Below are 10454 nucleotides of genomic sequence, written 5' to 3'. Positions count from 1 at the left end.
AACTGGGAAGCGTTTTATTTTTCTCATCAAAGCCAGGTTTTACTTGCATTTGGTTTTAGTGTTAAGTTTGGACCCTGTCTGTAATTAAAAGGCACATATGTGATGCAGACATCAACACTACAGTGCATCCCAGTGTCCCCAGAGAGGAGTCGTCCTATTTAAAGTCCCTTAGGATCAGGGTAAGGAGGGGAGAGCTGCCTCCACTCGGCCTGTCATCACTTACGTGGGACGGAATGTAGATATCGTACGGATTCCCAGAGTCGACATCTATCACATGAAAACCAACGCTGGAGCCATAGATAACCTTTAACCGCTGACCCTCCTCCACCGTCAGGTCCACAAGCATAGGCTTGTGCTGAAGATCTGTGAAAGACTTTGGAGAGACAGAAGAGACAATGAAAACACAATATACAGTATTCCCAAAGAAATATGCTCTGTGCAGGTGTTCTTTGACACACTCACAACACTAGTCACAAGTACTAAAATAGCTACTTATTTTGCACATTTTGTGCTCTGTCCTGCCAAATAAGTTCTAAGACCTGTTTTTCTTTTAAAGTAATGCAGTTCATTTAAAATTAACACACAAACGCTCTTTCTTAAGGGGGTAAAGGGGTCTCACTGGACCGAACATCAGTCTCACCTTGAAAGCCATGAATTTGTGGTAGGGTTTGGGAGCCCAGGCATAAATCTCCACTGAATTCTTCAATGCAATCACCAAGAACTTAATCCTCTCATATTTGACTGTTAAATAACAAATACATGTGAAAATATTATTAGTATTTTATAAACCACATTCTCCGTTTCTCTGTATCTCTCTCTAAATTAGGGGTGGGGCATATGACCAAAATCTTATATCACGTTATAGTTATTTTTGCTTTAAATAAGGTCTTTATGATATCAAAATTTTTGATACCATAGAAATTTAATCATTTTTGTCACCAGTGTCAATATCACAAAAACTAATACTAGCCTAAATAAAAAAAACTAAAAAAAAAACTCAAGCTTACTGAAGACAAGTAAACAGTCAGTGATTAAATAAGAATAAGATTAATTACAAGCAATAGGACAAAAAAACTACAGTAGAACAAATAAATAATAAATGCAACATACACTGTATATAAAGTAATCAAATGTATAAAAACACTGCATATTCTTTATAATGTAAATAAATATAGATTTCTTTTTATTAAAGTTACAAAAGTGATTTAGTCAAGAGCAGTGAGAGATTTTCTTTCTTTTGTTTGATTAACATGAACGACAGAAGCAGGAATATTAGACTGCTGTCATTTTAAGAGCTGCCCGGTTCCAATATACTGTTACACGTGTTTTCTTTCTCAGCTGTTTGCTTTCACTTTCAGACCTAGTGTTTACGAGAATACTTGCAAAGACAAGCATTTTGACACATAAAAGTGAGTAGTCAAAAGTGCAGTAGGAGATCTTGGAAAATGCTAACTTTATCCTGATAGCACTGAAAGCATACATTCCACCCTCCCTGCAATCGCCACAAAAAAAAATGTTGCGTTGCGTATCGCGCCGCGTAAACATAAAACCATGTCTGCATTTGTGAACGGAGAAACGACAAACAAGCACTACTCTACACTGCTCAAAACTTGCGTTTGAATCATCAGTGGCAAATTCTTTAAATATGAAAACGTACTTACAGGCTATGAGTCAGAAGCGCCAGACTGTCCTTGCAAAGTTGGAACTGCTCAACTTTATAGAAACAGCCTTTGTGCACAGACTGCATTCTAGTCTACTCTCCCGGGTTCAGGAAACAGTCCTGATTGCAGTTGCTGCACACATCTGAATATTTGGGTTGAACTGTTCTGGAACAGTGTTGTAAATATAACATAACCACTGATTTCTAGTTGTGTCCTCTTTTGGAAGGCCAAACAAAGTAGTTTCGCTTTTACCACGAAACACACAAGACAAATTGGGGCATTTGAAAGTAAATTACTGTTAAATTTAAAATAAATAAAACATAGTCTTACATTCAATTTAAACGTGGACGGGGCTTTCCTGATAACTTTCAGCGATGCCGCCATCTTTATTTTACTAACTTACTGCATGCAGAAGGTAACCCAGCTGACCTCACCAGAAAAAACTCAACACCACCATCTAGTGGGCTGTAAAGAAATTTATTTTATTATTCTACCAAATAGTATAATAAAAGAACGATACTTGGCGTCCGTGTATCGATACAGTATTGCCACGGAAAATATCGCGATACTATGCTGTGTCGATTTTTCCCCCACCCCTAATAGATATTTGTAATAAAAAATAAGTAAAATAAAAAAAAACAGATACATATGCACACATTTTACAAATATGGTTATATATGATATTTATTTGATATTTAACTATGTTTACGATTTTTTTACTTTATTAATAAGTAAATGAAAACCCATTAGTCACTATATATTTTTTTTCTGTAGTTATTCAGGTATTAAAACAATTATTCGGGCAAATAGACCAAAGGACATACCGACTTTATAATGGACACATCCCTCTAGGTCACCAACGGTAATCCACCCTTGTTTTTTTTCTACCTCAGGGTCATTGTGAAGTATCCTGTTTCTAAGCCATGACAGATAGTAGACCCTCAGTTTATTCTTTTTGCCTACAAAAAAAAAAGAGGAAGTATGAACCACTCATTACAAACAGATAATACACAGATCTAACAAAACCAACAACTTAAAACAGATCTTTGTACAGACAACTAGTGAGCTGATGATGAACTCACCTGATATGGTGACCAGGACATTGAGACCCTCCAGAACTTCCATCTGCTGAAAGCGCCTGCGGTTGATCAGATTGTAGACTTTGCCCTGACCACTGCGATCTAGTAACATGAGCCCATTTTCTGTTCCTACCAACAGATTCACTCCTACAGCAAACAAACGTAATGTAAAAACGATTTGTAGTTTATAATATGGATCTGAAGTGATATGAAGGCCTTTATGCTACTTTCATTTTAAGAAGTTTATTTTTATTTATATAGCGCCTTTCTGTAGCTCAAGGTCGCTTTACATATAAAAAGTAGTTTTGTACATCCACACAAGCAATATAGACACAAAGAAAATATTCTAACAGTCATTGAGTACAAAGTCAGAAAAAGTTTAGACTCACCCCATAGTGCCGCACACAGGATCTCAGAGTTGAAGCGCTTCTTGTACTTGCGGATTTCCGGTGTGTCACTGTGTGGCCTGATATTGGTGGGATTGACATTAACAACAGATATTTTCCGAGCCTCATTTAGTCGAGCTTGTTCCTGTTCCTGCTCCTGCCGTAGGAGTTCATCTGTAAAATGAGCTGTGTGACCAAACAAAAAGTCAAAAATATTCTTTGCAGTTTATCATCATATTAAGCAAGCTAAACATTAGTACCCTTTTCCACCAACAGTGTGTTAATGCCAGAGTCAGTGCCTAATCTGAGCATTTCTACTGTGGAGAAAGGCACCAGCACTGGCACTTTTTCAACAGAAAAGGGGATAAGAGGTAAATTAGACACCTGAGGCAGGGTTGTCCTCATCGTCCTCTGTGGGGGAGGTCTGATACACTCGTGGGTCCACAAAAGGAGTGAAGGAGGCTTTGGACCCGCTCCCCATCCCAAACTGTCAACGTGGAGAATCAGGAGTGAGAAACGAGCATCCACAAAACATACAAATGGTTTCTTCTAATGACTGATTGTAGGCAGCAAATGCAAGCATTTCTAGTATGAACTAACTGCAACGAGCAGAGTTTTGTCCGCAGTTAGAACAGTCCATTGATTGTAACATGTTAGCAGGAAAAGCAAGCACTTCAAAGTCTTTTTTGCAATCAGTATTTTGTCTTGTTTTCCAGTATATATATGCATGAACATTTTTCTTATTAATTTATTTCAAAATGTAACTACTGTTCAAAAGTTTGGGGTCTGTAAAATGTATTTTTTCATTTGTAAAATGTTAATTTATTTATCAAATAAATGCAGCCTTGGTTAGCATGAGATTAAAAAATACTATTACTGATCCCAAACTTTTAAATGGATATGTTACACATTTTTTAATGAATTAATCTTGTTAAAAGGATGTTTATACTGATTATTAATTTATTTTCTTTTTTAATAGGGAAAATGGGGCAAAGGGGAGAAAGCATCTTATTGACTGGCTGTGGTCCCACGTTTCAATGTTTCAAAAAATGTAAGCTCTAAATGATAGTAAATGAAATAAGGAGAACAAATAAGAACCAAACAGAAAAGAAGTAAAACCAAGAAAAGCAATGTGAGTTATGAAGAGATCTGGGCTTCTGTGCATCTACAGCCAGATAAACATGTGCATCTGAATCGAATAGGAATGGATTAGATGTGTCAGGTTAGAAATTTGAGGGTTGGAGTACAGGGTGGCTCTAACAGGCTTGTCTATCACCTACTTCAGCCACAGAGTCCAGGTCCAGCCCACTAGAAAGCCGCCCAGGGCCCTCGCCAGGCGAGTGGCTTTGCTGCACTAGATCAGGCAGATTGGAGTTACAGGGGAAACCATTGCTCTCGGCATGACCGAGCTTGCTTTCCCAAAACGTCTGCAGAGAGGAACAGAAAGAGGAGTAGGGCTACACTACTGCAGGGCCCTTGCATGGCTAAGCCATCTTGCAGAGATATTTGGGAAACGCACAGAGCGTGCCTCTGTCAGCAAGTGTGAGGCGAGCTTGATCAGAGATTTTGTTGGAGAATTCAGAAGCAAAAGATGTGAAAGAAACACCAAAATATAACCCAATAAAATTAAGGCTTAACCAAGGCAAAAATAAACATGAGTTGGTAAACTTAAAGAGAAATAAAACTGTGACACACTAGAGGAATGAGTGTAGGAGTTTTTGCTATCCGGGAAAGGAGCCTGTCTAGGTAGGTGCACCTACCTCTCGCATCATCAGGGTGCCGTCTTGTGAATTTTTGCCAAATGAATCATTGGCATGAGAATCCTCCTTGTTGACCAGTGAGTCGGTGCCACCCTGGCCAGCAGAAGGCCTGTTGGGAGAATAGAGCAAAAAAAAAAGACTTCTAATAAATAATGAACCTTTCTATAAGACATTTTAAAGACCCCTTGAAATGGTTGGCGAACACAAGTTTACTTTTTTGAGTTGAAATTAGTTATAGTTCACAATAGAGGTGGGCGATATGACCAAAATCTTCCATCACGATATGAGTAATTTTATTTCACGGTAAAATATATATATCATGATATGGTTGTTTTTGCTTTAAATAAGGTCTTTATGATATCAATATATTTGATATCATCGAAATAATGTTTGTCACCAGCATCAATATCACAAAAAACTAATACTAGCCTAAATTAAAACAAAAAACAAAACTCAAGCTCACTAAAGACAAATAAACTGTCAGCGATTACATAAGAAATTAATTACAAACAATAGAACGAAAAACTAGAGTAGAACAAATTAGAAATGCTACATACATTGTATAAAGTAATCAAATGTATAAAAACACAGCATATTCTTTGCTGTGTAAATTAAATATATATTTCTTCCTGTTAAAGTTACAAAAGTGATTTAGTCGAGAGCAGTGCGAGACTTTCTCTCTTTTGCTGTTTGATTAACATGAATGTTAGACAGCAGGAATATTAAACTGCTGTCACTTTAAGAGCTTCCCGGATCCAATATACTGTCGCACACGTGTTTTCTAAGAAACTCTTAGACAGCACGCGCATATAGGGAAATAAGTTCTCTTTCGCTGCTGATTGTGTTTCAACTGCATAAAATCTTAAAACCGGTTGACAAATTTCTACCAGTTAATCGTGTCTACCAGTATATTGCCCACCCCTAGCTCACAATGCAGGCTATTTCAAAATACTAACATACTATAAACAGTTTCTGTTTCTACTTTTTAAAATAGCAGGCAGTATCATATAAATATAGTGAGCAGCAAGTATTCTATTTCAAATACCAAAAAAAAAGAAAAAAGATTATAAACCATTTTGTTTAAAATTTCAATTAAATATAAATATTAGATGAAAAACTTCAAGCTTAAATGAAAATGTTCCCAGAAATGTTGCCTTGCCACCTACTTTAAATGTTTAGTTTGAAGTAGTAAACTTTCTAAAACAAATAAATAAAATAAAAAAATGTATGAAAAAAAACAAATACAAATGTCAAAGCATAAATTTCAAAAACTTAAACTAAAATTAAAATAAACTGAAAATACGAAAATAAAAGCCAATTCAAAACATCAATAAATGCTATAATAGTATATAGGTAATACTAAAATAACACTAAGACTAAAAACATTTTTGATGTTTGAAAACACTCACATGATGCGTGGAATATCACTAACGGGAACAGTTCCATCATGAGCCCCGCCTTCTCCATCCTCCTCCTCACTGCTATCTGATTCCTCACTGGATGAGGAATACTCTATCACTTTCCTGGGAGGCCGGTTGGTTTCCTCATTGGTTCGTAGCTCACGGAGTTCTTTGGCCAGAGCAGTGAGGTCCTTTAGGGAATGAAGTTAGAGGAAGACACAAAGATGATATGCAAGATTTCATTCATGCCTTGATCTGCTTGATTTGGTCTCCAGTGAACAATGAATCCACTAAAATGTAAACAGCATTTCAGGTTTTAAGCCTGCATATGCTACAGCGATTTATCTGTTAGTAGGAGTCATGATAAAAACTTTGTTTTGCACATTTAGGTAATTTAAATGACACTGAAGAGATTACCAGAAACAAACAAATAAGCAAAACATCACAGATAAGCAAATTAACTAAAACATTTTATAAAGCTTTATAAATCAACTCTGAAAGTGGGATAAAAACATCCGCCATCATTTCAAAGAATGATGCACAACTGTATAAACCATCACGTGCACAAGTCAGAGAAATAATAGAATGTTGTAATGCATTACTTTTAAAAGTAACTTTCCCCAACACTGTAGACCAGAACACTGAATAACTGAAGCAGAACTAGGGTTTGTTCCTGAGGCCTGTGCCCTGCATGCAGAAGGTTAGTAGGAATCAGCAGTTCCCGCTCTGGCTCTGTCTTACCAGCTCCTCCTGTCGACAGGCCACCAGGCAGCCAGATAGAGAGAAAACGCCATTGAGAAGCCAGAAGTCAACTCTTGCGCAATTATATTTAAACACTGATGCTTGAAATGAAATGTGAATTTCCATTTTTGACTGAATATACAAGCTAGAGCAATAATCTCATTATTAGACACAAATTAAAAAGTTGTGAGGAACAGAAGCACATTACATTCTTTGTAAATTGTTCGCCAAATCTTTCTCACATAAGTTGACGCATTGAACAGAATGTGACAATATTTGTAAATATGGTTTATACAAACAACTTTAACAAAAATTAGTTAGCTAGAGCAATAATCTCATATTAGACACAAATTAAAAAGTTGTGAGGAACAGAAGCACATTACATTCAATATGTCGTACCGTTGACTACCTGGGTGTCAGTTGACGTAAATGTCTATCCACAAACATACGTGGTCACAAAACCTAGGAAATATGGTTTGCGAAAAACTGTCCGTCATCCAGAACTAAAATGATTTTGCAGCTGATTAAACATGAGCTGAAAAAATTTTCTTTGTAAATTGTTCGCCAAATCTTTCTCACATAAGTTGACGCACTGAACAGAATGTGACAATATTTGTAAATATGGTTTATACAAACAACTTTAACAGAAATTAGTTTTGATCATCTGCTCACATTGATCTAAATGTAACAATTTACGAAAGAATAGTTTTACGAATTTAAACAAGCACATTCTGCTCATCTGAGGTAAATGCAACACTTACATTAATTTCGATTGTCTTGTTCACTCACAATGACTTGTTTGCTACAATTTATGCAAAAAACTTTTGATTCACATGATTTACACAATTTCGTACTGCTTTACAGCTCACATTGACTTTGTTGCATCAATTTATGTAATAATGGCTTTGTGAATGATTTTTGAAGAAACTTGATTTGACTTTAAATGAATGTGACAATTCACGCAGGAGCGGTTTTACAAATAACTTCCACAAATTTGTTTAACTCGTCTGTCTGTATTGAATACAACAATGCATTTATGAAAAAGTTTCTGGCTAAGAATGATAACTGAATTCTCTGTACTTCTAGCCCTCACTGCCTTGTTTTTATTCATGACAAATTAAATAATAGGTCTGCCGATTAAATTGATTAAAGTTATTATTATTAAAGAGTTACAGAAATAATTAACCTTAAAGGGATAGTTCAGCCAAAAATGAAAATTCGGTCATTAATTACTCATTCCTCATGTTGTTCCAAATCCATAAGACCTTTGTTCATCTTCAGAAGACTAATTAAGATATTTTTGATGAAACTGATATTTTTGACCCCGCATAGATAGCAACGCAACTACCACGTTCAAGGCCCAGAAAGGTAGTAAGGACATCATTTGGAACGGCATGAGGGTGAGCAATTAATGACAGAATTTTCATTTTTGGGTGAACTATCCCTTTAAAAAAAGCTACATAATTTCCGGTCCCTTCTTTTACCCCTAAATGTAACATTACTTCTAAACAAAACAAAAAATCCCTTTTTTGTGGCCTAAGACAGATGTAGCCTAGGTAACAGTGAAAACTCTGAGAAGGTGTCAAGGATTACTGACACTGTGAACTGTGACAAATTGGTGCGATGGAGAAATGTGCAGCTAATGATGGTGACTGACACGGCATCTGAAGCTGTGAAAGAGAGCGACAGACAGAAAGATTGGAGGGGAGTTAAGGAATGAGACAGAAATAGATGAGACAGACAGCAAACGAGTGCTTGAATGTGAGGAGCACGAATATGGGCAGAGAGAGATGAAGTGAGCAGATGCCACTAACCTCATCTACGGCTTTCTTATAACTCTGGAGAAAGAGAATCGACCATAGAGAACCACGCGTGGAAGAACAATTGAGCGGATTAGACAAAATGTTAAATGAGAAAATGGTTAGTAACGCAAAGCGGCACACAATCTTTTCAACTTCGAGCCAAGTGCGAACAGATACATATCTAAGCTAGCTAAAGGTTATGGAAAGGTTATGAGTAGGTTAGCTCAAATGAGACTTGATTTACTAGTGATATATTAAAGACCCCACAAAATTGCTGTGTTGACGTACTTCCTGTTTGGGTGAGGAATATTTAATGGCTTTTATAAAACACATCTAGCATATAGGTGATTTAAAAGCTAAAAGGTATTGACTGAAAGCAACAAAACTGTATTTTTGATTTAATGGGGTACTTAATTGATGGTAAAAACATCATGTTTGGAAAGAACACCAACAGCTGTGCAGATCTTAAAAAGATTCTTTCAAATCTTGAAAAGAAGTTATTTCAGGCTTAGATGTTTTCATTTAAGGCTTATCTTGGTCTCAGAAAGCAGTCCTGTGAAAGCAGAAACATTTGCAGCACAGTTAAACTGTGGATTCTGGGAAATGTGTTTCTCACCGCTGGTCGGCTGGGTCTGGTCACCTCCCTGTTCTCCTCCTGGGATTTGGGCTTGGATTCTTGGGACACTGCTGGGGATCCCTCAGGTTTACTGGAGCCTGTGGAGACAATCGAACGTCAAGACTCCCTAGTGCAGGTGCTCAGACTGAGAGAATATTCCAGAGGGTCTCTCACCTCCCACCAGGTTCCTCTCACTGGAGCCGCCCTGAGAGCTGGGCGTGCTAGAACTAGAAGAACTACCACTGCTGGTTCTCTGGAGAGCCGACTCCACGGAAATCCGCAGGTCTGGGTTACTGTGCCAATGGTAGGACACATTCAAACAAGCCACATTCAAACTGAACTCAACTTTTGACAAAAGTAAAGCAAAAGTATAGAGATAAACAGGTGCAAGTCTCAGGAAAAATCATTTATTTATTCAAATATTTTTTCCATTATTTATTTGTCGGGATACTGACAGAAAATGCTGTTTGTGAGTAATAGATAAATAAAAACATGTAATTACAAAGAAAATAAATTTTAAAAAATCATTGGTATTGTAAACTCCAATTGTAGTTGTACCTATTGGGATAATTTAATAATTATTTCTAATTATTTAAATGTTTAAATTATTTACAAAACATAGTATTCACAAGGGCAAGCTTGATCTGCAATAAAATGTGTAAAATGAGTTTAAAAGAAAGATAGAAGTTAATGAAAAGTGGAATATACCTGGCTCGGATCAGATGTGCTCCGGTTCTCGGTCCCAGTCCTCCTGGTCCATTCCCTGGAGAATTTTTTCTCACCAGTGCAGGGGATATGGAAGTGGTCCTTTGGGGCACCTGAAGCATGTTAACAGATGTTAATATGTTACTTTACTAAGATGAACTTTAGAAAAACAGTTTTTTTAAAGGGGTCATATGATGAGATTTCATGTTTACTTTCTCTTTGGAGTGTTCGTGAATAGATAAGATCCCTAAAGTTGCAAAGACTAAAGTCTCAAACCCAAAGAGATATTCTTTATAAAAGTTAA

At 36.7% G+C, this 10454-nt stretch overlaps 1 protein-coding gene across 2 annotated transcripts in view; it reads right to left on the bottom strand.

Annotated features, from left to right (window-relative positions):
- LOC107685441 (traf2 and NCK-interacting protein kinase-like) overlaps positions 1-10454 on the bottom strand; it is a 73980-nt gene that overhangs the window by 7252 nt on the left and 56274 nt on the right. Inside the window, exons 19-32 of one of the 2 annotated variants that reach the window (XM_016482020.1) lie at positions 10154-10263; positions 9620-9738; positions 9446-9543; positions 8842-8865; positions 7028-7036; positions 6296-6477; positions 4887-4995; positions 4407-4553; positions 3511-3613; positions 3130-3312; positions 2744-2887; positions 2486-2620; positions 641-741; positions 224-373 (exon numbers count right to left, since the gene is read on the bottom strand). In XM_016482020.1, the coding sequence (XP_016337506.1) occupies positions 224-373; positions 641-741; positions 2486-2620; positions 2744-2887; positions 3130-3312; positions 3511-3613; positions 4407-4553; positions 4887-4995; positions 6296-6477; positions 7028-7036; positions 8842-8865; positions 9446-9543; positions 9620-9738; positions 10154-10263 (1614 nt within the window). The remainder of the gene's footprint in view (positions 1-223; positions 374-640; positions 742-2485; positions 2621-2743; positions 2888-3129; positions 3313-3510; positions 3614-4406; positions 4554-4886; positions 4996-6295; positions 6478-7027; positions 7037-8841; positions 8866-9445; positions 9544-9619; positions 9739-10153; positions 10264-10454) is intronic. The other variant, XM_016482021.1, reaches the window with a different exon arrangement.

The sequence above is a fragment of the Sinocyclocheilus anshuiensis genome, unplaced genomic scaffold (assembly GCF_001515605.1).
Source record: "Sinocyclocheilus anshuiensis isolate Anshui unplaced genomic scaffold, SAMN03320099.WGS_v1.1 scaffold862, whole genome shotgun sequence".
NCBI lineage: Eukaryota > Metazoa > Chordata > Actinopteri > Cypriniformes > Cyprinidae > Sinocyclocheilus > Sinocyclocheilus anshuiensis.
The sequence above is the reverse complement of the archived record's forward strand: the minus strand, read 5'-3'. Positions and strand labels throughout refer to the sequence as shown.